This window comes from Camelus dromedarius, chromosome Y, assembly GCF_036321535.1.
Source record: "Camelus dromedarius isolate mCamDro1 chromosome Y, mCamDro1.pat, whole genome shotgun sequence".
Classification (NCBI taxonomy): domain Eukaryota; kingdom Metazoa; phylum Chordata; class Mammalia; order Artiodactyla; family Camelidae; genus Camelus; species Camelus dromedarius.
The window spans coordinates 4,979,974-5,006,553 of record NC_087473.1 but is presented as its reverse complement, the minus strand read 5'-3'; the positions used below and the strand labels follow the sequence as shown (position 1 = coordinate 5,006,553).

Sequence of the window (26,580 nt, the reverse complement as noted above, 5' to 3'; positions counted from 1 at the left end):
AGAGACTACCATTCTAATCTGTTTCTATGAGTTCAACTATTTTTAGATTCCGTATGTATGTGATACCAAAAAGTGTTTGTCTTTATGTGTCTGCCTTATTATTTCACTTAGCATATTGCCCTTCAGGTTTATCCATGCTGTTGCAAATGGCAGGATTTCATTCTTTTCTAAGGTGGCGTAATGTCCCGTTGTCTCAGTATATAACAGGTTTCTTAAAATCTACACACTGGTTGACAGTTAAGTTGTTTTCCGTATTTCAGTTACTGTGAAAGATGTAATTAATGTGGGTGTGCATATATCTCTTTGATAGTGATTTTATTTCCTTTGGATGTATATAGGTGGTTGTGAGAATGCTGGATTACATAGTAGCTCTGTTTTTAATTTTTAAGGTACCACCATACTATTTTTCATTTATGTAGCTCTGTTAGTTTACTTCTACCAAAAGTGCACAAGGATTCCCTGTTCTGTACATCCTCAGCTGGAGCCACTAGCTTGTTTCTAGGATTGGGAGAAAGTGCTGGCTGGGTCCCTGATTGAGCAGAGTTGTTGACAGGGATGCAGTGTTGCTGACATGATCTGTCTGTTGTTCGCTGTGAGCCCTACTCCCTTCTTTGTGTTTACCTTAGCGCAGGTGGTCCAGCCCTGCCAGTTCCCCCAGTGTTCCTTGTGAAGTGACAGAGAGAAGTTACCTTCCTGAGGACACACTGAAACATTGGAAAAGCGAGGTGTCTGTCTTTAGGCTCTCTTTTCTTCCACTGTAGAAAGCTGTAGGCCCATGTGACCCTTTCAGTTGGTGCCCTGTAGTCCTGGGGGACAGGTGATGCAGTGAGTGTGAAATTTCTTGTTTTAGCATTCTAATGGGACTTTTCTCAGTTTTTCACGAGAAGGGGATGCTTCAACATCACCTCATGGGTTCTAGGGTTTTCACAAAGGCATTCTTATCTATGGATAGTCACTAATCCATATTTTTGATTGTGGATACTAGGGGCTTGAACCACTTATTCCATAGTCTTGCTAGTATCACTATTATCTGTCAGTTTTGTTGATCTGTGACACAGTTGGTTTCGTTGATTCATTTGATTTTTCCGTTCTCTGTTTTTTGTGTGTTTCTTCTCTAATCTTTACTATTTCTTCTTTTCTTTTAAAGTTGTAAAGGTAGATTTTTGATTTGAGACTTGCTGTAGAACTAAAAATTCCCCATTGGGCCTTTTTCTTGTTATCTTGTAAGTTTTGGTATATTGTATTTTCACGTTCATTTTTGTCAATGTATTTTTAAATCTCTTATGTGTTTTTTTTTCTTTTCTTTGACGCATTGCTTGTTTGAGATTGTGTTGTTTAATTTTTACACATTTGTGATTTTCCAGGTGTTTTTCAGAAAATCTTTCTGGTTCATTCCGTTTTGCTCAGATAATGTACATTGTGTCATTTTAGTCTTTTAAATTTTATTAAGACTAATTTTGTGGCCTAAAATATACTCCATCCTGAGACTGTTCCAAGGACATTTAAGGAAATATATATTCTAATACTGCTAAGTGAAGTGTTTATAAATGTCTATTAGGTCTAGTTAGTTTACAGTGTTTTTCAAGTCCCATATTTTCTTATTTAGGTCTTGTTATATTGATTATTTAAACTAGACTATTGAAATATCCAAATAATTATTAGAGGACTGTTTCATTCTCTTCTCATTTTTGTTAATTTTTGCTTCATATATTTTAAGGTTCTATGCTTAGGCAGTCTGGTTTATAGTTGTTAAATCTTCACGGTGAATTGACCCTTTTCAATATGTAATGCTTTTCTTTTTCTATTGTAACAAAGGCTAGTTTGTCTGATAGTAGTTGTAGCCACTGCAGTTCTCTTTAGGTTACTATTTGTGTCACTGAATCAAAAGTGAATCCAAAGAGGTGAATTGTGCTTTTCACATTTATTCTACCAATCTCTGGCTTATAATTGGATAGTTTATTCCATGTAAACTTAGAGTAATTATTGACAAGATCTGTCATTTTACTGTTTATTTTTTGTATGTCTCATATGTTTATTGTTCCTCAGTGTCTTCTTCATTACTGTCTTCTTTTGTGATTCATTTTCTTCTCTATTCCTTAGGTTCCCATATCATTTCATTTTCTGTACATTTTAGAATTATTTTCTTAGTGGTTAAATTTGAGATGGCAATTAATTTCTCAATTTGTAAAAATGTAGTATGAATTAATAGCAAGCTAGGTTTGATAGTGTACAAAAGCTCTGCTGCTTTGCAGTTCCATTTCTCTTCTTTTGTATTTTTGTCATACATTACACCTTTATAAATGTGTCCTTTCACATAGATTTATGTTTGTTGCTTTAATGCATCATTTCTTAAGTCATATATGATAAAAGGAGTTATAAACTGCAAAGAAAATAAACTGATCTTTACCAGTCCTTTGCCTTTTTCCGTACAGCTTCAGATTTCATATTGCCTTTGTCCTTTCATTTAAACCCCAGGAATCCCTTTAGTATATCTTCTAGGGCAGGTATCCTAGTGAAGAACTCCCTCGGTGTTTGTTTATCTGGTAATTTCTTTATTTTCCTTTACTTTAGGAGCATGATTTTGATGGATATAGAATTTTGAGTATAATTTTTCCTGCAAAATTTTAAATGTTATCCTATTACCTTTGACTCTCATGCTTTCTAACAGCTTTTAATGTTAGTGAGAATGATTGTGACTTACTGCTTTAAATACTATTTGAGCTATTGATGGTGAGAACGTGTAAAGAAAGTTAAAAACTCATGATGTTTTATTTTAATTTTATAGTGTCTCTAATTATTAATCCGGTCTTTGCAAGTTTCTGATTGGATTCTAGAATTCAAAAAAATTGATTGACAATTTTTGACAGCTTAATCATTGCTTTAATGCAGTGATTTAAAGGAATGGAATTTTAGGCTTCCCTTCTTGCCATTTTTGGTAAGACTCTTCAGCTTTCTCTTTCTCAGGTATTTTCTTCTCTTACTTATCTCTATGAATGTAATATGCTTATGTTCCTTTTTTTATTTATTTTTTGGATATCATAGATTTGATTGTCTGGCCTTCCTTTTGTCATAATTTTCTCATCTTAATTCTTGAATGAAGGACAATTCTTTATTTTGTTATGAATATGTAAATAATAGTCGTTGCAGTACCATGGGATAACTTTTTGAATTTTTCCTCTTGAATTTCTTCTCATATTAAAAATTAACTTATCTTTCTACTTGTAGGTTTATTTAGTTATCCCTAATATTTCTGCCAGGTGTGATTGTCTCAGTTGTTCATTTCTAAATCACCACTAGGATAACCAGTTGGCTTACATTTCTCTTTCTTGCTTCAGTTCCACAGTACTTTGACTTTATCCAGCAATACAGCAATATGTTTTTCTTTTGAGGCTTAGTGTGTAATTGATATTGTGTGATCTGAAAATAAGATCTCTGTTAAATTTGTGGAGATTTTATTTGTATTATAATAATAATAATCTCAGACAATTTTATTTTCAGGAATTTGGTAGCAGCATAGTTACTAATCCTATAAAGGATAAGACAATGGTGCAAGAACTTCTGGATTTTAAAGATAAGATTGATTTTATCATTGAGACCTCTTTTCTGAAGAATGAAAAATTTATTGTTGCTATGAAAGAAGCTTTTGAAACGTTTATTAACAAAAGACCTAACAAGCCAGCTGAGCTTCTAGGTATGGCTCCCAGTTTTATGGAATATTTACTCTTTATTAAAAATTTTGTTTCTAATTCATTTTTAAGTTATGGGACAATGATTTGACTCAAAATCATAATTTATCATCATATTGCAAGATTGATAATCAAGGACCGTAAGGAAGTATTTCTCTTAAAATCTTTTTTCACAAAACATCCCGTTGTTTAAGTAGTGGTAACATGGGACGTTGGAAAGTTCTGTGCTTTTAGACTATTATAAAGTAAGCAGAGTCTTTAATGAGTAGACAAGGCTCAGAAATTTTTAGTCTCACTTCCTTTTCTAGTTCTTTTTATAAAGTGAAAGCTTTTCTTTTTGCCACAAAACTTAATGATTTTAGGTTTTAAAGCATTTCTCTTTTGATATAGTATTATAAAATTTAAATTAAAAAATCTATCAAATTGACATTCTTTTGTTATTTAAAGTGAATGCAATCAGTATATACCTTTAATAAGTCCTTAAGATTTTGCTGTTTACATAATGAATTTAAACTTTGAATAATACCGTCAGTTTTTCTTTTTTTAAATAGATTTGGGACATTGGTAGTGAGGAAATGATTCCATTGTAGTGTTATGGAAATATTAAAACCACTTAATATAAATATTTTATCTTTTATTTGCCCTTTCATTCATCTGTTCATCAACTCTTTCATTAATTTTCTGTTTTATGAAAGTCAGTACCTATATTTTTGGAAAGTACATGTTTGAGGAAAGAAGTTTTGCCTGTGATATGTATTTGAAAATATTACTTAATAAATTATGTTTTTACATTTTAGCAAAGTATGTGGATTCAAAACTTCGGGCAGGTAACAAAGAAGCTACAGATGAAGAACTAGAAGAGTTGCTAGATAAAATCATGATTTTATTTAGATTCATTTATGGTGGGTATTTGCTTTAATGTCTATTTAAAAGTTTAAAAATAAAGTATATAGGACAATCTAAAGAATTTATGGGCATATCCTGTTATAAGTTGAATCCAAATAATTTCTTATTGTAGTAAAATACTGATAACTTAAAATTTATTGTTTAAAAGTTTGACGTTCATTGGCATTAATTACATTCACATTATTGGGCAGCCATAATCATTATCTAATTACAGAACATTTTCATCACCCCAAATATGAACTCCATACACATTACCCAGTCATTCCCTGTTCCCTTCTTGCCTTCAGCTTCTGACAACCAGTTATCTGGTTTTTCTCCCTATGGATTTGCCTATTCTGGGCATCTTATATATAGAGAGTGAGAAAATATGTGACCTTTTGTGTATGCCTTATTTTACTTAGCAAAATGTTTTCAAGGATCATCCATGTATCAGAACATAATTTCTTTTTATGACAACAGTATTATGTTTTGTGTATCTATTCATCTGTCAGTGGGGTACTTTGGTTGTTTTCTTCTTTTGCTTTTGTAAATAATGTTGCTATTTACATGATTTTCAAGTATTATTGGATGTAAATATCCTCTAGTTGACATATGGTATTAGTGATTTTTTAAATGTTTAAACTGACATTTAGTTTTTTTTTTTTAAATAATGCAGGGAAAGATATTTTTGAAGCCTTCTACAAAAAAGATTTAGCAAAACGTCTCTTACTTGGTAAGAGTGCTTCAATTGATGCAGAAAAGTCTATGCTATTTAAACTTAAACAAGGTATGTGCCTGGCCCAGTATATTAGTTGGTTCAGTCATTTTGTAGTATCTGTTTTTTATGAATCTTGGTGGAGAACAGTGACTTCATGACTTGATTTTAATGTTATCCTCTCATTTTCTTATCAATTTATCTTATATATTCAGTTTACTTAGTTCTTGGAGACTTACTTATCTAATATGGTCGTCCAAAAATATGTGCACACGTCTTACAGTACTACCATCTTCATGTGTTCCTGTAGGCAAGTTATTTTAATTATTGCATTTATAAATTTATAATATTGGTTAAATTTAGTATTACTCCCTATGCATAAGGCAGGATCATTAGCAGGTATAAGTAACTCTCTGGCTATTATTATAGGTTACAACATAATAGTAATGCTAAAAATAGAAAAATTTGCCTCTCTGATTAGTTCTATGAAGGAGAAGCCTCAAGGCTTATAAAAAGTCAATTAATCCAAGTCAGGAAATCAAGGAAGATTTCTCTAAGAAGCCATGATTGAAATGACATATGATGGTACATAGAAATTCTGGTGATGATAGCAGAAGTATATGCCAGGCAAGAAGGAATTTGAAAAGTTGAGAAGTCGGAGTACACGGGGAGGAAAAAGCAGTCGGTGCTAAAAGATGAGTGAAGGTAGTAGGAATCAGATTTTACTTGACCTTGGATACTTTTCTTGCAATACTCTTCTATTATCTAAAAGCAATAGTGTAAAGGATTTTAAACAAGATCAGAGGTACACATCATGGCTCTAGAATGGATTGTAGTTTGCATGCAGACTCCCTAGATGGTAAGAAAAATAGTGTTCATCATTCATTCAGGAGAATGACAGTGATTCATTCAGATGCCTGGAAGGTACGATCTAGCATGCTTTGGGAATTGTGAAAGTGGACACGGAAGGAGAGAAATCGCCAAAGGGCCTGTCAGCTTTCATTATATAGATAGGATTTTACTGATGTGTTAACAGCTTAAAAATAACAAATCTGTATTTAAACTTACCATTTCTTATGCATCAGAAATCTGAGGATGGAATAAACGGATTTTCAGGTGAGGATCTCACAAAAGGCTGCAGTCAAGTGTCAGTGGTAACTAAAGTAATCACAAGATTTGAGTGCTGGAGCATTTGCTTCCAGGATTGCTCACTTTGTTGTTGACAGGCTTTCGGATGGAGAGCTTCAGTTTCTCAATGGTTATTTTCCAGAGGATAGTCTCAGTTCTTTGCCTCATGGATTTTTCCATAGAGAGAACTCATATTATCTGGGATAATTAGAGAGGATGAACAAGACAAATTCCCAGACTCTTATAATTACTATTCCATCATTTTTGTGTGTGTGTTCTGGATGATCAAAGCAAATCACCACTTCCTTACTTCACCCGAGGGTTGTGAATAATACAAAAGTGTGAACACCAGAAGTGGATTACAGGGGCTATCTTAAAAGCTATTTTTTGTAGATATGGAACACTAAACCTTGCTTGAAGTAGAGGATACAAATGAAACTTTGAATGTTTTCAGTTTGACGTAGATTTGAGACATCCAAGTGAAGACAGAAATTGGTAGTTGAATGTAGTCATCAGAAGTGATAGACTTGGTGATGGAAATCTGCAAATTATCTACCTACAGTTATGATTGGAGCTGTGGGTCTGAATAAGAATACCTAGAATAAACAAATCAGATGTAAGTGCAAGAAGGCTAGAATATAGCCTTAAAACGTCCCTGTAATTAATGGCCAGATAAGTGAAGAGCCAGCCGAGAGACTGAGAATAGACAGAGAGAGGTTAGGTAAGGTACACAAGAATGAATTTATAAGAACAGTGTCAATGCTTCAACCTTTTGATATATCTAGTCATACATATGTCACAATTTCTTAATTCAGGGGCATGGTTAACCATACTTTTTCAATAAATTCATGGGTACAGAGTCCTACTGAAGTTTTTTGAGGTATGAGGAGGATGTGAGTAGGAAGAGGGTTACTAACATTGGCAACGTAAGAAAACTGGTGATATGGAAGTGACATAAGAAGTTGCCTCAACTTCTGAGACGAGAAGATGAAACCTACAGAGCTGGTGTACTTTTACTCATATGGTTATAGCGAGGTTAAATACTCGACCTTAAATGAATTCTGATTCATAATAAGTCTTTTACAGCTTTTCTAAGATAAAACCAATATGTTAGATATCATGGAAGCAGGTGCAAATATTAATCCTAGAAATCTTGAATTTTTTAAGTTTTCGAGATTATCTTTACGTTTTTAAGAGAATATATTATACAAGAATATTGAAAGAATGTTAAGTATTTTTATATTAGAATATGAATCATCATGTCAAGATAAATAATGTGCAGTTCCAAAAAGTTTCAATTAAACCAATATTACATAGAAGATATTTCAGAGAAATGTATTGCTACATTTTTGAGGGAAAGTTTACACAGCAAAATTAATCACCCTGTTAAACTGTTCAGTTCTGTGGTATTTCACACTTATAATATTGTGAAACTATCACTGCTGTTTAGTTCATCACCATGAAAGGCGGAACCCTTTTCCCTTGAAGACGTCACTCCTGTTCCTCAGGCTCTGACAACCTCTACTTTTCTTTTTACTTTTATAGAATTACCTACTATAGATGTTATAGAAATGGAATCAGACAGTATGTGGCCTTTTGTATCTGAATTCTTTCACCATAATATTTTCAGTATTCATCCATGTATTTCATTCCTTTTTATGCCTATATATACTGCTACAAATGTACATATACATTTTATTTATCCATTTGTCTGTTTTTAAACATTTGGGTTGTTTCTAACGTTTGGCTTTTTAAGAATGCTGCTGTGAACGTTCAGGTAGAGTATTGTTTGCATACTTGGTTTTAATTCTTTAGTGTGTGTAAATGTGAGCATAACTCCTAAGGCATGTGTTTAGCTCTGTCAACAGCCACCAAACCTATTCATCACAGTGTAGCTTTTTAAATTCCCACCAGCAATGTATAAGAATGTCAGTTTCAGCACATCCTTGCCAATACCTTTTATATTATTTGTATTATATTATACTGGCATGTTATATTCTCTTTTAATGTTTGTTTATTCACTACTTATGGCTTGATTTCCATAATGGCTAATCTTGCTGATAATATTTTCATGTGCCATTTGACATTTGTATATTTTCTTTGGGTAATTGTTTACTCATGTTTTTACCTATTTTTAAATTGGGATGTTATTTTGTTGATGAGTTGTTTTAATTCTTTTTCACTGAAATTTAATTGTGTGAATATTTTATGCAGTTTCAAATATTCAGTAGAGTATTATTAACTAGTTGCCATGTTGTACATTACATCCCCATGACTTACTGTATAACTGGAAATTTATAACTTTTAAGTTGATTCACCCATTTTGCCCACCCCCAAATCTCACTTATGGCAAAGATCAGTCTGTTCTCCGTGTCTGTGAGCATATGATTATGTAAGTGAGGCCATTACAATATTTGTCTTTTATTTTCTGACTTAATTCACTAAGGATAATGCCCACAAGGTCTATTCATGTTGATGAAAATGGCTAGATTTCGTTCTTTTTATGGCTGAATAGTATTCCATTGTGGATACGCACCAAGGATTCCTTATCCATTCATTGTCAGTTTTGCATCCATACCTTGACTGTTGTAAATAGTGCTGTAATAAACATGGAGATACGTATTTAATTTAATTAGTTACTTTTTTCTTCAGTTAAACACCCAGAAGTGAAATCACTGTATCATATAGTAGTTCTACTTTTAATTTTTTGAGAAACCTCTCTGGTGTTTCTGAAGGTGGCTGCACTATTTTTCATTGCCACCAATAGTGCATTAGGTTTCCCTTTTCTTTGCATCCTCTCCAGTGCTTGTTGTTTCTAGTATTTATATAGCCATTCTAAAGGAGTGAGGTGGTATGTCATTGTGGTTTCGACTGCATTTGACTGATCATTAATGATGTTGAACATCTTTTCATGTACCTGTTGGCCTTCTGTATGTCTTCAGCAAAATGTTTATTCAGATTCTTTTCTCATTTTTCATGAGACTGCTTGTTTTTTGTCTGTTTGTTTTGTTTGTTTGGTTTGGTTTGGGGTGGGGTTGTTTTTCCTATTTGAGTTGTATGAATTCTTTCTGTATTTTGGATATTACCCCTTATCAGGTATATGGTTTTAGGTATTTCCTCCCATTCATTAGGTTGATTGTTATTTTGTTGATGGGTTTTTTTTTCTCTCTCTCTCTGTCTCTTTTTTCTGTACAGAAGCTTACTGATTTGATGCAGTCTCACATGTGAATATTTTTCTTTTGTTGCCTCTGGTTTTGATGTGAAATTCAGAAAATCCTTCAAAGACTGATGTTGAAGAGCTTATAGCCTGTGTTTCTTCTAAGGAGTCTTGTAGTTTCAAGTGTTACATTCAAGTCGGACCACTCTGAATTAAGTTTTGTATGTGGTGTAAAGCAGTGATCCAGTTTTATCTGCATGTGGAAATCCAGTTTTCCCAAAACCATTTACTGAGGAGATTGTTCTTTTTTTACTGCACAGTTTTGGCTTCTTTGTTGGAAGTTAATTGACCAGACATACATGAGTTTACTTCTGGACTCTGTAATGTTTCATTGAGCTGTGTGTCTTTTTTTATGCTAATAACATACTGCTTAGATTACTGTAGCTCCATGGTATACTTTCAAGTCTCGGGGTGGGATTTCTCCAGGTTTGTGGTTCTTTCTGAAGACTGCTTTGGCTGTTTAGGATCTCTTGTGGTTGCATACAAATTTTAGGATTGTTTGTTCTATTTCTGAGGAAAATGCCATTGGAATTTTTCCAAGGATTGTACTGACTCTTTAGATATTTGGGGTAGTATGGACATTTAAACGGTATTGATTCTTCCAGTTTATGAGCTTGGATTCCCTTTTATTTGCTATGTCTTCTTCAGTTTCTTTCATCAGTGTCTTATAGTTGTAGGTGTCAGGCCTTTCACCAAATTGGTTAAATTTACTCCTAAGTGTTTATTCTTTTTGGTGCAGTTGTAAATGGAATTTTTCTTAATTTCTCTTTCTGATGGTTTGTCAGTGATGTGTACACACACAGCATATTTCTATCTGTTGATTTTGTATCCTGTAACTTTTGTGAGTTCTGTTTTTTATTCCTAACAGTGTTTTTTGTGGAGCCTTGAGGCTTTTCTATATTTAATATCACATCACCTAGAAATAATGAGTTTTACTTCTTCCTTTCAATTGGATGCCTTTTATTTCTTTTCTTGTCTATTTACTGTATCTAGGGCCTCCAATACTATGTTGAATAAAAGTGGCTAGAGTGGATATCCTTGCACTGTTCCTGATCTTAGGGGAAAGTATTTCAGATTATTGTCATTGCTAGTAATGTTAGCTCTCGGCTTTGTCATATGTAACCTTTATTATGTTGAGGTTTGCTCCCTCTGTAGTCACTTTGTTGGGAACTCTGAATCAAATATGGAAATTTAATTTTATCAGATTTTTTTATTCATGTACTGAGATGATCAGAGGTTTTTAATGAACATTTTTTAATTAAAAAAATTATTTCCTAAGGTAACAATCCATTTAAAGATACTAAAAAATATTGGCTAAATTCCCCATGTGGTACAGTATATCCCTAACCTGCTTAACATCTGGTGGTTTATACCTCCCACTTCCCCCCACCCCGTTTTGCCTCCCCACTCCATTAGTAACCACTAGTTTGTTCTCTGTATCTGCAACTTTGCTTCTTTCTTGTGATTTTTACCAGTTTGTTGTATATTTTAGATTCCACATAAAAGTAGTATCATACAGTATTTGTCTTTCTCTGTCTGACTTACTTCACTTAACATAATGCCCACCAAGTCCATCCATGTTGTTACAAATGGCTATTTCATTTTTTTTATGACTTCATGTATGTGTGTGTGTGTGTGTGTGTACTGCATCTTCTTTATCCAGTCATCTGTTACTGGACATTTAGGTTGCTTCTTTGTCTTGACTATGATAAGTTGTGCTGCTATGAACATCAGGGGTGCATATGTTTTTTCAAATTATAATTTTCTCCAGATATATGCCAGATACAGGAATGGGGTTACTGGATCATATGGCAAGTCTATTTTTGTTTGTTTGTTTGTTTGTTTGTTTTTTGAGGAATCTCCGTGCTGTTCTCCATAATTGCTGCACCAGATTACAGTCCCACCAACAATGTAGAAGGGTTCTTCCCTTTTCTCCATACCCTGTCCAGCACTTATTATTTGTAAGATTTTTGATGATGGCCAGTCTGACCAGTATGAGGTGATACCTCGTTATAGTTCTGATTTGCATTTTTCTAAGAATTAGTGATATTGAGCATGTTTTCACGTGCCTGTTGGCCATCTGTATGTCTTCTTTGCAGAAATGTCTATCTTAGGTAATATCACATGCAAATATTTTCTCCCATCCTGTAGGGTTTTTTTTTTTTTCTTTAATGGTTTCCTTTGCTGTGAGAAAAGTGTTTAATTAGGTTTCATTTATTTATTTTTACTTTTGTTTATTTTGCTGTAAGAGACATACGAAAAACAAATTGCTGCAACTTATGTCAAAGAGTGTTCTGCCTCCGTTTTCCGGGGGGGGGGGGGTTATAGTCTAAACTTACGCTTAGGTATTTAATCCTTTTTGAGTTTATTTTTGTATATGGTGTTAGAGAATGTTCTAATTTCATTTTTTTTCACATGTAGCTGTCCATTTTTCCCATCACCACTAATTGAAGAGACTGTCTTTTCTCCACTGTATATTCTTGCCTTCTTTGTCATAGATTAATTGACCATAAATGTGTGTGTTTCTGGGCTCTTTTTCCTGTTTTATTAATGTGTGTTTCTATTTTTTTTATTGATATATTTGTCTATTTCGGGGCTATTGTGTTTACTGTAGCTTTGTAATATGTTGTAAAGTCATAGAACATGATTCCTCCAGCTTCTTTCTTCTATCTCAAGAGTGAGAAGTTCTCTTAGCTTTTGTTGTAAAACTGGTTTGGTCCTGAACTCTCTTAGTTCTTGCTTGTCTATAAAGCTTTTAACTTCTCCATCAAATCTAAACTAGGACGTTGCTGTGTAGATTATTCTTGGTTTTAGTTTTTTTCCTTTCATCACTGTATGTAATGTGACACTCCCTTCTTATCTGCATAGCTTCTACTGAAAACTGAGCTGATAGTCTTATGGGAATTCCCTTGTAAGTTATTGGTTGTTTCTCCCTTGCTGCTTCTCATTCTCTATTTACCTTTTTTGTCATTTTAATGATAATATGTCTTACTGTGCTTTTCTTTGGGTTAATCTTGTATGGGTCTTTCTCTGCTTTCTGGACATGGGTGATTGTTTCGTTCCCAGGGTAGGGAAGTGTTCCACTATTATGTCTTCAAATATTTTCTCAGGCCCTTTCTCTCTTCTGCTTCTGGGACCCCTATAATTTGAATATTAGTGCACTTGATGTTGTCCTAGAGGTCTCTTAACTGTACTAATTAGTTTTTATTTTCTTTTTTCTGTTTGGCAGCAGTGACTTCCACTACTCTGTCTTCCAAGTTGCTGATCTGTTCTTCCACATCATTTAGTCTACTATGATTCCTTGTAGCATTTTTCACTTTACTTATTCCTTATCTCTCCTTGGTTGCTCTTTATGTTTTCTACCTCTTTGGGTTTTTGTTTGTTTGTTTTTTGTTTTTAACATTGTTTATTGATTTATAATCATTTTGAATGTTGTGTCAAATTCCAGTGTAGAGCACAATTTTTCAGTTATGCATGAACCAACATATATTCATTGTCACTTTCTTTTTTCTGTCAGCTACCACAAGATCTTGTGTATATTTCCCTGTGCTGTACAGTATAATCTTGTTTATCTATTCTGCATTTTGAAATCCCAGTCTATCCCTTTCCACCCCCAACCCCCTTGGCAACCACAAGTTTGTATTCTAAGTCTATGAGTCTGTTTCTGTTTTGTATTTATGGTTTGTTTTTGTTTGTTTGTTTTACATTCCACATATGAGCGATCTCATATGGTATTTTTCTTTCTCTTTCTGGCTTACTTCACTTAGAATGACATTCTCCTACCTCTTTGTTAAGAACTTCTAAATTCTTGCACTATGCATCCATTCTCTAAGTTCTCTGAGCATCTTTACAATCCTTATTCTGAACTCTTTCTTTGGTAAACTGACTATTTCTGCATCACTTAGTTCTTATTCTAGAGTTTTATCTTATTCCTTCATCTGGGACATGTTCCTCTGCTGTGTCATTATGTCTAAGTTACTGTTTATATGTGTGGTAGATTAGTTACATTTCCTGAACTTGGAGAAATGCTTTTCTGTAGATGTCTTAGGTGTTGCGGCAGTGCACTCCTATCTCGTCACACAAGCTGTCTGCTCTGTTAGTGCCCCTTGAGTAGTTGTGTGGGTCCTTCCGTACTGGTAAGTTGTTTGTGGTTAGTCTGTTAGGCTTGGTTGGCCCCTATCCTGGTTGGTTGCCAGGCCTTGCCTTCTGTGGATGCTGTTGTCTGATGCTTAGCAAGGCTGGTCCTGAGGTGGCTGACTGAAGATCCTTAAGGAGCCCTGGGACTAGTGCTGACTCCCTGTTGGATGGAGTAAGAGTCTTGAAGACCTGGGGCTGTTGTCCTCCCACTTGCAAGTGAAGCCAGGCCCTCGGGATAGTGCTGGACTGCTGACAGGTCAAAGTGTTTCTGGAGTCTAGCTGCAAGGCCCAGGGAATCTCAGAACTCATTTCGGATTGTGGTTGCGGGTAGCTTGTTCCTGACTTGGCTGAGTATGCAGTCTGGGGTGTCCGGAAGCTCACATTGGTCTGCTAGTGAACAGGGCCACCTGGTCTTGGGGTATATTCTGGCCTGCTGTGGGTGGGCTGGGTCAGAAGACTGTGGGCTCATAGTTCTTGTGTCTGGTGCCTACCTCCTGGTAGTAAAGGCTTGTCTAGAGTCTAGTACAGACTTCTTGGAAGGCCAAGCCATTGCCTGCCCAGTGGGTCTTGGCCCTCTGCTGGGCAGGGCCATGTCTAGAGGCCCTGTGTCCCTGCCTAGTTAGTCATGGGGCCTAAAACTTCTTAGAACAAGTGCCCATAGGCTGTTGGAAGGGGCCAGGTCATGGTGCTAATGAGCTAGAGGGTGATCCCAAGATGGCAGCTGCCAGCAGCAGTGTTCCTTAGGTAGAATATTTCAAAATATGGTGCTATCAATATTGACTTCCCAAGAGTGAGCCGTAGCCACTCCTCTGATTCTCTCTTAGAGACTGTCCAAGACTAGCAACTTGGTCTGGACTTGGCCTCTTTGAAATCGCTGCTTTTGCCCTGGGTCCCAGTTCATGTGAGATTTTCTGTACCCCCATTTAACAGTGGTGTGTCTATTTCCCCCAGTCCTGTGGAGCTGCTGAAATTAATCCCTTCTGCATTTTAAATGCTCTAGGGGTTCATCTTCCTGGTGTAGGACCCTGGGCTGGGGAACCTGACATGAGGTCAGAACTCTCACTCCTGTGGGAGATCCTCTGCATTATAATTACTTGTTAGTTTGTGGGGAATATGGGATTTGGCTGTGTTGTTAAATTCACCTCTTCTACCTGTCTCATTGGGTTCCTGTGTTGTCTTAATTTATGGGAGATCTTTTCTGGGAGTTTTCAGTTTTTACGTTGATAGTTGTGATTTTCGTGTGCTCCTGAGAGGAGGTGAGCTCAGAGTCTTTCTACTCTGCCTTTTCTACTCTTCACTTAATCATAGATTTTTAGACTTCATTTTCTTAATGTGAGAAGTCACCTTGATCTATGAATATTGAACCATCTTTGTATTTCTGAATAAATACCATTCAATGGCGTCTGATCCTTTAAATGTGTTGTTGAATTTGGTTTGCTGATATTCTGTTGAGGATTTAAAATTCATATTCATCGAGAATATCAGCCTATAATTTTCCTTCTGGTTGTCACTGTCTGCTTTTGGTATCTCAGGCCTCCAAAATGCTGGCCTTCAAAAATGGATTTGGAAGTATGACCGCTCTTCCATTTTTTGGTGAAGTTTGGGAAGGATTGCTGTTCTTTGAATATTTGGTAGAATTCAGGTGAAGCTGGTTGGTTCCAGACATTTATTTTCTGAGAATTTCAATAATACTGATTTAACCTATAGTATTAGTCTCTTGATATTTTCTATTTCTTCATGATTCAGTCTTGGTAGATTATAAATTTGTAGGAATTTATCCATTTCTTTTAACTTGTCCAGTGTTCTATCATACATTTTCATAGTAATCTGTTATAATTGTTTCTATGGAACCAGCTCTTTCATTTGTCCTTTTTGGTTTCTAAGTTATATTTATTTCCTCCATTTCCTTTTTAAGTGAGTATAGCAAAAATTTGTTAGTTTTACTGATTTTAAAAGAAACTGATCTTGGTTTCATTGATCTTTCGTCTTTTTAGTCTCTTTTTTCTTATTTTTCTAGTTTCTTGAGGTGTCAACTTAGGTTGTTTTTCTGAGATTTTTCTTGTTTCTTGAGGTGTAGTTGTTTATCTCTGTCAGCATCCCTCTCAGAACTGCTTTTGCTTCAGCCCGTGGTTTTAATATGTTGTGTTTCCATTTTCATTTGTCTCAAGGTTGTTTTGATTTTGCTTTTGATATCTTTGTTAATGCATTGTTGCTTATTAGCACTGGGTTTAATCTCCACATGTTTATAAATTTTTGTTTTTTCTTCTTGTAATTGTTTTCTCTTTTCATACCATTATGGTCAGAAAAGAATCTTGATGAGACTTTAATTTTATGAAATTTGCTCTGACTTGTTTTGTGGCCTAACAGGATCTCTCCTGGAAAATGTTTTTCGTGCTCTTGAGAGGAATTTGTATTCTCTTGCTTATGGACAGTGTCTGTGTATATCTGTTACATTCATCTGGTTTAATGTGTCATTTAAGGCCTCTGTTTCCTTTTGATTTTCTGGTTGAATGATCTGTCCATTCATGTAAGTGAGGTATTCTCATTTTTTTGTGTGTCACTGTTAATTTATTTCTTCTATTCTTTTTTTTTTCTTTTGGTGGGGGCAGGTAATTAGGTTTATTTATCTATTAATCCATATGGAGGTACTGGGGATTAAACCTAGGACCTCATGCATGCCAGGCAAGTGCTGTATGACTCTATACCCTCCTCCCTATTTCTTCTATTCTTGTAACACTTGTTTTATGTATTTAGATACTCCTATGTTTGGTGAATGAAATGTTTCCAGATGTTATATACTCTTGTTGAATTGACCCATTTGCCAGTGTGCAATGCATTTTTTGTCTTTTGTGGTAGTCTTTTTTTTAAAATCTATTTGTCTGATATGAATATATTTATCTCAGATTTCTTTTGGTTTTCATTTGCATGGATTAGCTTGTTCCATCCCTTCACTCAGTTTGTGTGTGTCCTTATATTATAGGTGAGTTTCTTGTAGGCAGCATGTAAGTGGATCTTGTTTTCCTTCTGTGTATTTTGACTGTTAATTATGTCCTCTTGCATGTAAGATATTATTGGTATGTATGTATTTACTGCCATTTTGTTCATTGTTTTCTATTTTATATTTCCTCTTTTTAAATTTTTCTCCTGCTCTCTTCCTTTGTGATTTGAAGGCTTTCTTTAGTAGTATGCTTAGATTACTTTTTCTTTTTATTGAAGTGTAGTTGATTTGCCATATTATGTTAGTTTCAGATTTAAAACATAGTGATTCAATATTTTTATAGGTATACTCCATTAAAAGTAATTATAAAATATTGGTTATATTCCCTGTGTTGTACATGTTACATCCTTGTATGTCATTTATTTTATACCTAGTAGTTTCTAACTCTTAGTCTCTTACCCTTGTCTTGCCCCTCCACATTCCACTCCCCACTGGTAACCACTAGTTTGTTCTGTGTATGAATCTGTTTCTGTTTTGTTTTATTCATTCATTTGTTTTATTTTTTTAGATTTTTATTTTAAGTGATATCATACAGTGTTTGTTTTTCTCTTCTGGCTTATTTCACTAAGCATAATACACTCCAAGAACATCTGTGTAGTTGCAAATAGCAAAATTTGTTCTTTTTTATGGCTGAGTAGTTTTCCATTGTGTATAATTACCACATCTTCTTTATCCATTCATCTTCGATTGCTCCCATGTCTTGGCTGTTCTAACTATTGCTTTGAAGAACATTGGGGTGCATGTATCTCTTTGAAATAGTGTTTTTGTTTTTTGTCATACATATACCCAGAAGTGAAATTGCTAGATCAGATGGTATTTTTAGTTTTTCTGGAGTCTCCATATTGTTTTCAATAGTGGCTTTACCAATTTACTGTCCCAACAACAGTGTACTAAAGTTCCCTGTTTCTCCACATTTTTCTTGCCAGTAGTTGTTACTTTTTATTTTTTTTGATGATAGCTGTTCTGACAGGGATAATTTTGATTTTGATTTGCATTTCCATTGCTGAAGATTAGCAATGTTGAGCATCTTTTCATGTGCCTGTTAGCCATCTGTATCTCCTCTTTGGAGAAATGTTTATTGAGGTCTTCTTATTTTTTGATGGGTTTTTTTTTTTTTTTTTTGATACTGAGTTGAATGAGCTGTTTGTATATTTTGGAAATTAAACTCTTGTCAGATTGTTTCCAAATATCTTCTCTGATTCTGTAGATTGTCTTTTTGTTTTATTATAGTTTTCTTTGTTATGCAAAAGCTTTCAATTTAATTAGCCCTATCCCCTTTTATGTTTTTATTTATTTGTCTCAGGAGACTTATCCAAGAAAATATTGCTATGGCTTATATTAGAGAATGTTTTGCACATGTCTTCTTATAGCTGTGCTATGGCATCATGCACTAATACTAGGTCTTTAGACCATTTGGGGTTTATTTTTGCATGTGGTGTGAGGGAGTTCTCTAATATTGTTGATTCACATGAGGCTGTCCAGCTTTTCAGCACCATTTGCTGAAGAGACTGTTTCTTCACCATTGAATATTCCTGCCTCCTTTGTCATAGATTAACTGACCATAAGTGCATAGGTTTCTTTCCAAACTGTCTGCTGTTCCATTGATCTACTGCTTCTGTGCCAGTACCATACTGGGTTGAATACTGTAACTTTGTATTATAGTGTTAAGTAAGGAAGCTCAATATCTTTAGCCTTGTCCTTTCTCAAGATTTCTTTGGCTCTTTGGGTGAGAGCATCTGAGAGCATCTGGTAACTCTATTTTTATTTTTTTGAGGAATCTCCATATTGTTTTCTACAGTGGCTGCACCAAACTGCATTCCCACCAGCAGTGTAGGAGGGTTCCCTTTTCTCCACACCCTCTCTAGCATTTATCATTTGCAGACTTTTGAATGATGGCCATTCTGACTGGTATGAGGTGACACCTCACTGTAGTTTTAATCTGTATTTCTCTGATAATTAGTGATATTGAGCATTTTTTTCATATGCCTATTGGCCATTTATATGACTTCACTGGAGAATTGCTTGTTTAGGTCTTCTGCCCATTTTTGTATTGGGCTGGGATTCTTTTGTTGTTGTTGTTGTTATTAAGTTGTATGAGCTGTTTATATATTCTGGAAATTAAGTCAGTCACATCATATGCAAATATTTTCTCCCATTCTGTAGGTTGTCGTTTTGTTTTGCTTGTGGTTTTATTTGCTGTTCAAAAACTTATGTTTTTCATTAGATTCCATTTGTTTATTTTTGTTCTTATTTCCATTGCCTGGGTGGACTTCCCTAGGGGAATGTTACTAAGATTTATGTTAGAGAATGTTTTTGCCTATGTTTTCTTCTAGGAGATTGATCTTGTCTTGTCTTATATTTAAGTCTTTAAGCCATTTTTAGTTTATTTTTGTATGGAGGGAGGGAGTGCTATAACTTCACTGATTTACACACTGCTGTCCAGTTTTCCTAACACGACTTGCTGAATAGACTGTCTTTTCTCCACTGTATGTTCTTGCCTCCTTTGCTGAAGATTAATTGACCATCAATCTGTAGATTTATTTCTGGGCTCTCTATTCTGGTCCATTGATCCACATGTCTGTTTTTATGCCAGTACAACACTGTTTTGATTTACTGTAGCTCTGTAGTATTATCTGAAGTCTGGGAGTGTTAATCCTCCACCTTTGTTCTTTTTCTTCAATATTGCTTTATTCTGGGTGTTTTGTGATTCCATGTAAATTCTAGGATTGTTTTTTTCTAGTTCTGGAAAAGGTGTCCTGGGTAATTTAATAGGGATCATATAAATCTGTAAATTACCTTGGACAGTATGACCATTTTAATGCTATTGATTCTTCCAATCCAAGAGCATGGGGTATCCTTCCATTTCTTTAACTCGTCTTTAATTTCCTTAATCAGTGTTTTGTAATTCTCCATGTATAAGTTTTTCATCTCCTTTGTCAGATTTATTCCTAAGTATTTTATTATTAGGGAGGCAGTTTTAAAAAGGATTGTTTCTTTACTTTCTTTTCCTGCTATTTCATTGTTTAGTGTAAGGATATGCAACTGACATTTTTGTATAATAATGTATCCTGATACTTTGCCAAATTCTTTCATTCACTCTGGTAGATTCTTTGTGGACCTTTTAGGGTTTTCTACGTGTAGTATCATGTCATCTGCGTATAGTGACAGTATTACCTCTTCTTTTCCAACTTGGATCCCTCTTATTTCTCTCTCTTGCCTGATTGCTGTGTCTAGGACTTCCAAGACTGTTGAATAGAAGTGATGAGAGTTGGCAACCTTGCCTTTTCCCAGATTTTAGTGGGAAGATTTTCAGTTTTTCACCATTGAATATTTTGCTGGCTATAGGTTTGTCATAAATAGCTTTTATTATGTGAGATATGCTCCCTCAATACCCACTTTGGTAAGGATTTTTATCATAAACCGGTGTTGAATTTTATCAGATGCTTTTTCTGCATCTATTGAGACGATCATGTGGTTTTTGTCCTCTGTCTTGTTGATGTGATGTATCACACTGATTGATTTGCATTTGTTGAACCACCCTGTGTCCCTGGGTTGAATCCAATTTGATGATGTTATATGATCTTTTTTTATGTGCTGTTGCATTCTGTTTGCTGATATTTTGTTGAGGATTTCTGCTTCTGTATTCATCAGTGATATTGGCCTGCAATGGTCTTTTTGGTAGTGTCTTTGCCTGGTTGTGGTATCAGGGTGACGGTGGCCTCACAGAATGAGTTTGGGAGTGCTCCCTCCTTTTCAGTGTTTTGGAAGAGTTTGAGAAGAAATGGTGTGAGTTCTTTGTATGTTTGGTGTATTCTTCCCCAGTGAAGCCATCTGGTCCTGCACTTTTGTCTTCAGGGAGACTTTTTATTCCTGATTCTGTTTCATTTCAGGTTATCTGTTTACGTGGTCTGTTTCTTCTTGATTCCGTCTTGGTGGACTCTCTGTTTCCAGAAGCTTGTCCATTTCTCCTGGGTTGCCCAGTTTGCTTCCAAATAGTTGTTCCTATATTCTCTTGTAATTAATTTTTATTTCTGTGGTACTGGTTGTAATTTCTCCATTTTCCTTTCTTTGTCCCTTTGTTTATTTATGTTCTCTTTCTTTTCTTCTTGGTGAGCCTGGCCAGAGGTTTGTCAATTTTGTTTACTCTTTCAAAAAACTAACTCTTGGTTTGATTGATTTTTCTATTTGTTTATTTCTATTTTAATTATTTCCTCACTGATCTTTATTCTTTCTTTCCTTCTGCTGACTTCTGATTTTGTTTGCTCTTCTTTTTCTAATTCTTTTAGGTGATAGATTAGGTTGTTCATTTGAGATTGTTCTTGTTTTTTGAGAAAGGCTTATATTGCTCTGAATTTTCCTCATAGGACTGCTTTTGCTGCATCCCATAGATTTTGTGTGGTTGTGTTTTCATTGTCGTTTGCCTCAACATATTTTTTTTTAATTCCTTCTTTGATTTCATCATTGACCCATTGGTTTTTTTTTATGGCATGTTGTTTAATCTCCATGCTGTCACTTTTTCTCCTTTGTTTTTGTGTAGTTGATTTCTAGTTTCCTGGCATTGTGGTCAGAAAAGATGCTTGAAATAATTTCTATCCTTTAAATTTGTTGAGGCTTCTTTTGCGATCTATCCTAGAGAATGTTCAATGTGCACTTAAAAAGAATGTACATTCTGTTTTTTGAAGATATAATGTTGTAAAGACAGCAACATTCCAACTGTTCTGTCGTGTCTTTTAGTTTCTCTGTTACCTTGCTGATTTTCTGACTGGAAGATCTGTTCAGTGATACTAATGAGGTGTTAAGGTCTCTTAGTATGATTGCGTTCACATCAATTTCTCCCTTTGTATCTGTTAGTATATGCTTTATGTATTTAGGTGCTCCTAGGTACATATATGTTAATAAGTATAATATCCTCATCTTGTATTGCTCCTTTAATCATTATATAGTGTCCTTCTTTACTTTCTATATAGCCTTTGTTTTAAAGTGTATTTATTTGTGAAATCATTATTGCTACTCCTGCTTTCATGTTGTTTGTATAAAGTATCTTTTTACTTTCTCTCACTTTCAGTCTATGTGTGTCCTTCTTTCTAAAGTGAGTCTCCCGTAGGCTGCATACTGTAGGTTCTTGTTTCATTACCCAGTCTGCCACTGTATGTCTTTTGATCACAGCATTTGGTCCATTGACTTTTACGGTCATTATGGATAGATGTATGTTTAATTTAATGCCATTTTGAACTTATTTTTCTAGTTGACTTGGTATTTCCTTTTTGTTCCTTTCTTCTTCTTTATCTCTTTGTGGTCTGATAACTATATTTTGTATTATCTTGGTTTCTTTTGGTTTTTGTAGTCTATTGTATGCTTTTGACTTGTGGTTACCCTGTTTTTCAAGTATTTTAACCCATTACTATGTCTGTTTGCTATAAACTGATAGTCAAATACGCTCAAACACATCCTGTCTTCTACAAGACGGCTCCTATAGTAGGTAAGGGTGTAGGATTTGAATAAGATAAAAACTCACAAAGATTTACTATCTTTAATTTGCCTTTGTCCTGGTTTTAAGTGTTCACTTGGTTGTCGAGAATGTATCACTGTATTCCAGAATTCTGTTAAGGTAGATTCTGACAGTTTTTGCAAGGTTTCTCAGGGTTTATTTCACTAAAATGGACTCCATGTATGCCCTGCTCTGTGGTTTCCACTGATGTAACCTGTAACTGGTTATTTTAAAATATTTTACAGACTGTGGAATGGCTTTCACTAGTAAACTTCAAGGAATGTTTAAAGACATGGAACTTTCCAAAGATATCATGATTCAGTTAAAACAGGTATTTCTAGTATAGGAGATTTTTGGTTTAAAATATGAGTAGAACCATAAATGCTTTGACTTTCCAGGAATAGTATTCATCGCAAGAAGATTTGTAGTTAGAGACATATTAAGTAATATTTAAATTATAACTCCTCCTTTATGTTTTGAAAAGAAATGCAGTGACACTTACTATTCCAAATTTAAAGAACTCTTGACATATATTTTGAACAACGATTTTCAATTTAATTTCCTGACATTCAGAGCCTTTCCATTGATTTCCTACAATATTTAGTGTTGTTAAAAATTTTTTTTTTTTGTGAGTGTAGCTGTTCATAAGTCGCCTCAGATCCTTTATGAGGTAAGATGGATTTTACAAAATATAGTAGAAAATTGGTTTTGAGTTTAATTAGTTGAGGCACCTTATGCCTCCTGTTTTTGGTTCTTTTATTTTTTAGCATTTTATTGGGGTAAAAATGTCTCTATCATTTTTCAAGGCAGGCAATATTTGCAGTGAGCAGTTTATCATTCTAATTAGTTACTTCTAGAAATTTTTATTACATGGTTGTATCCATGTAGTTATAAAATTATTATATTTCAGTGTGCACTTGTCTTTTTGTAGTACATGCAGAACCAGAATGTACCAGGAAACATTGAATTAACTGTGAACATTCTGACAACAAGTTTTTGGCCAACATATGTCCCTAAGGAGATACAGTTACCTCCAGAGGTAAGAAAGTCATTGTTTAAAACTGTAACGTGTGACACAGCACTTTGGTTTTAATATGATATTTTAATCTTTAATAACTCTTTATGCTATGCTTTATGTTCATTTAAGTATCATCCTAATGCTTACCATTTTGAAATGTAGTAATCCAAGTTTTAGAAAGGAAAACAGCAAGACTAAATGATTCCTTATTTGAATAATTCCAATGGTGTGAGTAGTCTGTTTTGATTATGTAGTCAAACATAGATTTAAAGTTGACCTGCTTTGGTTTCCTTTTGCTTTTAGACTGTGAGTTTTATATTAGCTTATATTTTCATTGTTAGGTCTCAATATAAAGTGTATTATTCATATATAAGGTAAACACATGATAAAATTAACTAACACATCGTTCAATCTCTAGTCATCCTTGCTTGCTATGCATGGAATACCCTCTCCAAGTTCTACTCATTGTTAGAATGCTTCTTTGGCTTTAACTTTCTCTTATATGGTAAATCAAGCCTTCATCATCTATTGGTTGTCTTTTACAAATATCTCTTGGCAACTCATTAGCTATTACCTCCACTTCCATTCTCTGTGGATTTATTTAATTTTTATAATTATGTCATCGTGTTAGTGAGATTTTAGGGGGACTTTATGTACATTATTGAATTTATCATATTAAACCAGAAGCTTTGACAGTGGTCAGTTTTATTGTCTCAGAACTCCGTATCCCTCTCCTAACCCTTTCTCTGCAGAACTCCCTTACATATCCTTGGAGAAAACCATGCTTGGTCATGACATTTATTTCTTAAAATACTACTTTAGGGTTGCAATAGTAACTTTTGTTGATAGATTGTTTATCAGTAATACATTTCTGTCATTTCTTTACTTCAGATGGAAAGACTTAAGGAAAATTTCAAAAATTTCTACTTAAGCAAGCACAGAGGCCGGAAACTTCAATGACAGTCAACTCTTGGACACTGTGTCCTTAGAGCTGAATTTAAGAAGGCAAGGAAGTAATTTTTAAGCTAGCATTTTACTTTTACTTTTAAATTATTTTACTCTGAAGAATGCTATTTTTGATATATGTAGAAAGCTCATTTTTTCAACGTCTGGACTGTGTTTGGAAATATTGATTTCACTGACAGATGAATCATTTTGTATAAGTCAACATTTAAAAGCATATTACTTGCATAGTTTTTTCCATTTGGATCCCTTCGTTACCAGAGCTTGCCTTTGCTCTATGATGTCTCAGAATCATTGTCAGTCATCATCAGAGTCTGGAACATTTATCACCCTGCTGCAACAAGGCTGGTGGAAGCATACACTGAGCTTACTTATCACTCTTTGAAGCTGAGTAATGCCATGTTTGCATGAAGTGTCTTATTGACACTCTCTCTCAATATAAAAAAATGCCAGCACAAAAGCTCTTTGGATTGTGTGGAATAGAGTAATATGTTAATTTTATGGTAGGTTGAAAAATGGGCCCTGAAGATAAGTCAACTTCCTAATCTCTGGAGCTTTAAATATTTCTTTATTTGGAAAATAGTCTTTGTAGATGTGATGAAAGACTGAAATGAGGAGACCATCATGGATTCCATTTGTGGGCTCTAAATATCGTAACAACTTTCCTAATGAGTGAAAGGCCCAGGAAGTTCTTTCTCTCTCTCTCTCTCTCTCTCTCTTTCACATAGACACACACACTCACATTCACACACACAAGACAAACTGATATGAAGATGGAATCTAAGGTTAGAGTATACAGTGAAGCCTAGGGTGGTAGCAACCACTAGAAGTTGGAGGAGACATGAAGTGGATTCTCCCCTAGAACCCTCAGGGAGAATACAGTCCTGCCAACATTGATTTTTGCCCAGTGATACTGATCTGAATGTCTGGCCTCCAGAACTGTAAGAGAATACACATATTTATGTTGTTTCAAGACACCAAATGTGTGGAGTGGTACTTGTTAACTCACAATGAGTAAACAAGTTTATATCCAATTGCAGTGTTTTTGTGACAGTGCCACTGCAGTGCATTTAACTGGAGGTTAAGCAGTATACATATGATCCTCTTTAAAAAAAAAAATCTTCTTATGTATTCACCCTGAACAGCCATAAAAATTAGGATATGGAGATACCATTTTAAATTCTTCCCTATTTTGATTATTCCCTTATATTCCAAATTTTCTTCATTAAAAAAAGAAGCCTGAATGTTAGAGAATAGTGTTTTTTGTAATACAATTGAAATATGCTCATCCTAGACTGGTGTGTGTAAGAACTGTTTTCTTGTTCATTGGATATGTATATTTTTGTTTTTAAGTCTTGAGAATGCGTTATATTTTCAAAATAAATACTTTTTCCATTAAGAAATTCTAATTTATATAACGTGCATTTTCCTTGATCAGCATTTTGAGAGTCACAGCAAAATTGAATTGAAGGTGTAGAAATTTCCCATATATCTCGCTCTCCACACATGCATAGTCTCTCCCATTATAAACATCTCCCATTAGAGTGGGACGTGTATTACAGTTAATGAATGTGCTTAGACAAATTATTGCATTCCAAAGTCCGCAGTCTATATTTGGGTTGACTCTTGGTGTTGTACATTTTGAGGGATTAGACAGAGTATAATAACATGAATCCAGTATTATAATATCATATAGGGTATTTTCACTGCCCTACAGATCATCTGTGTTCTGACATGTGTATTTTTACTTTTAAATTTTCTGAAAGCATTATATTTCCTGAAGTTACTTTTTGTCATTAATTTAAATAACATGCACTTTCTTTGTCCTAGCAAGTTATATACAAGGGACTCTTTACTAGGGAAACATTTTTCTTTATTGGAGAGCATTTTACATCATATTCCAATAATGGGAAAATATTAACTCTCCTTATTTGTAAATTCATGTAATGTTAATCAAATTACAAAAGCCCTTTAGAAGGTAAGCAGGCCTTTAACACTCTCCTGAGTAAATCTCAAAGAAAGAATATTAGTGATAAACAGCAGAATTTTAAAAGGAATATTAGAAATAGAACTTCTAGGTCTGTTTTTCATTAGCATGATTTAGATAGTGCCCCCTTAGAATATAGTAAACAGTATTCTTTTTATTTCTAGACAGTTTTATCAGCTTTGTTTTTTCTATTATTTCCTATAGAAATTTTCATTTCACTGTTATCGTTAACTTCCAAAAGCTCTTTTTTCATTTTCCAGGATGCCCTTTCACATTTTCATTTTTCTTTATTAAAGGAAACCAGATTTTCCGTATCATTGAATATCTTTTTCTTTTTGAAAAAGAGATGATAAATCAT

General features: G+C 34.4%; 1 protein-coding gene across 1 annotated transcript in view; it reads left to right on the top strand.

Annotated features, from left to right (window-relative positions):
- Positions 1–26,580, top strand: part of LOC135320327 (cullin-4B-like) — an 83,241-nt gene that overhangs the window by 15,706 nt on the left and 40,955 nt on the right. Inside the window, 6 exon segments of the mRNA XM_064483430.1 lie at positions 3,499–3,691; positions 4,484–4,588; positions 5,248–5,358; positions 22,500–22,585; positions 23,186–23,293; positions 24,164–24,277. Coding sequence (XP_064339500.1) covers positions 3,499–3,691; positions 4,484–4,588; positions 5,248–5,358; positions 22,500–22,585; positions 23,186–23,293; positions 24,164–24,277 — 717 coding nt within the window.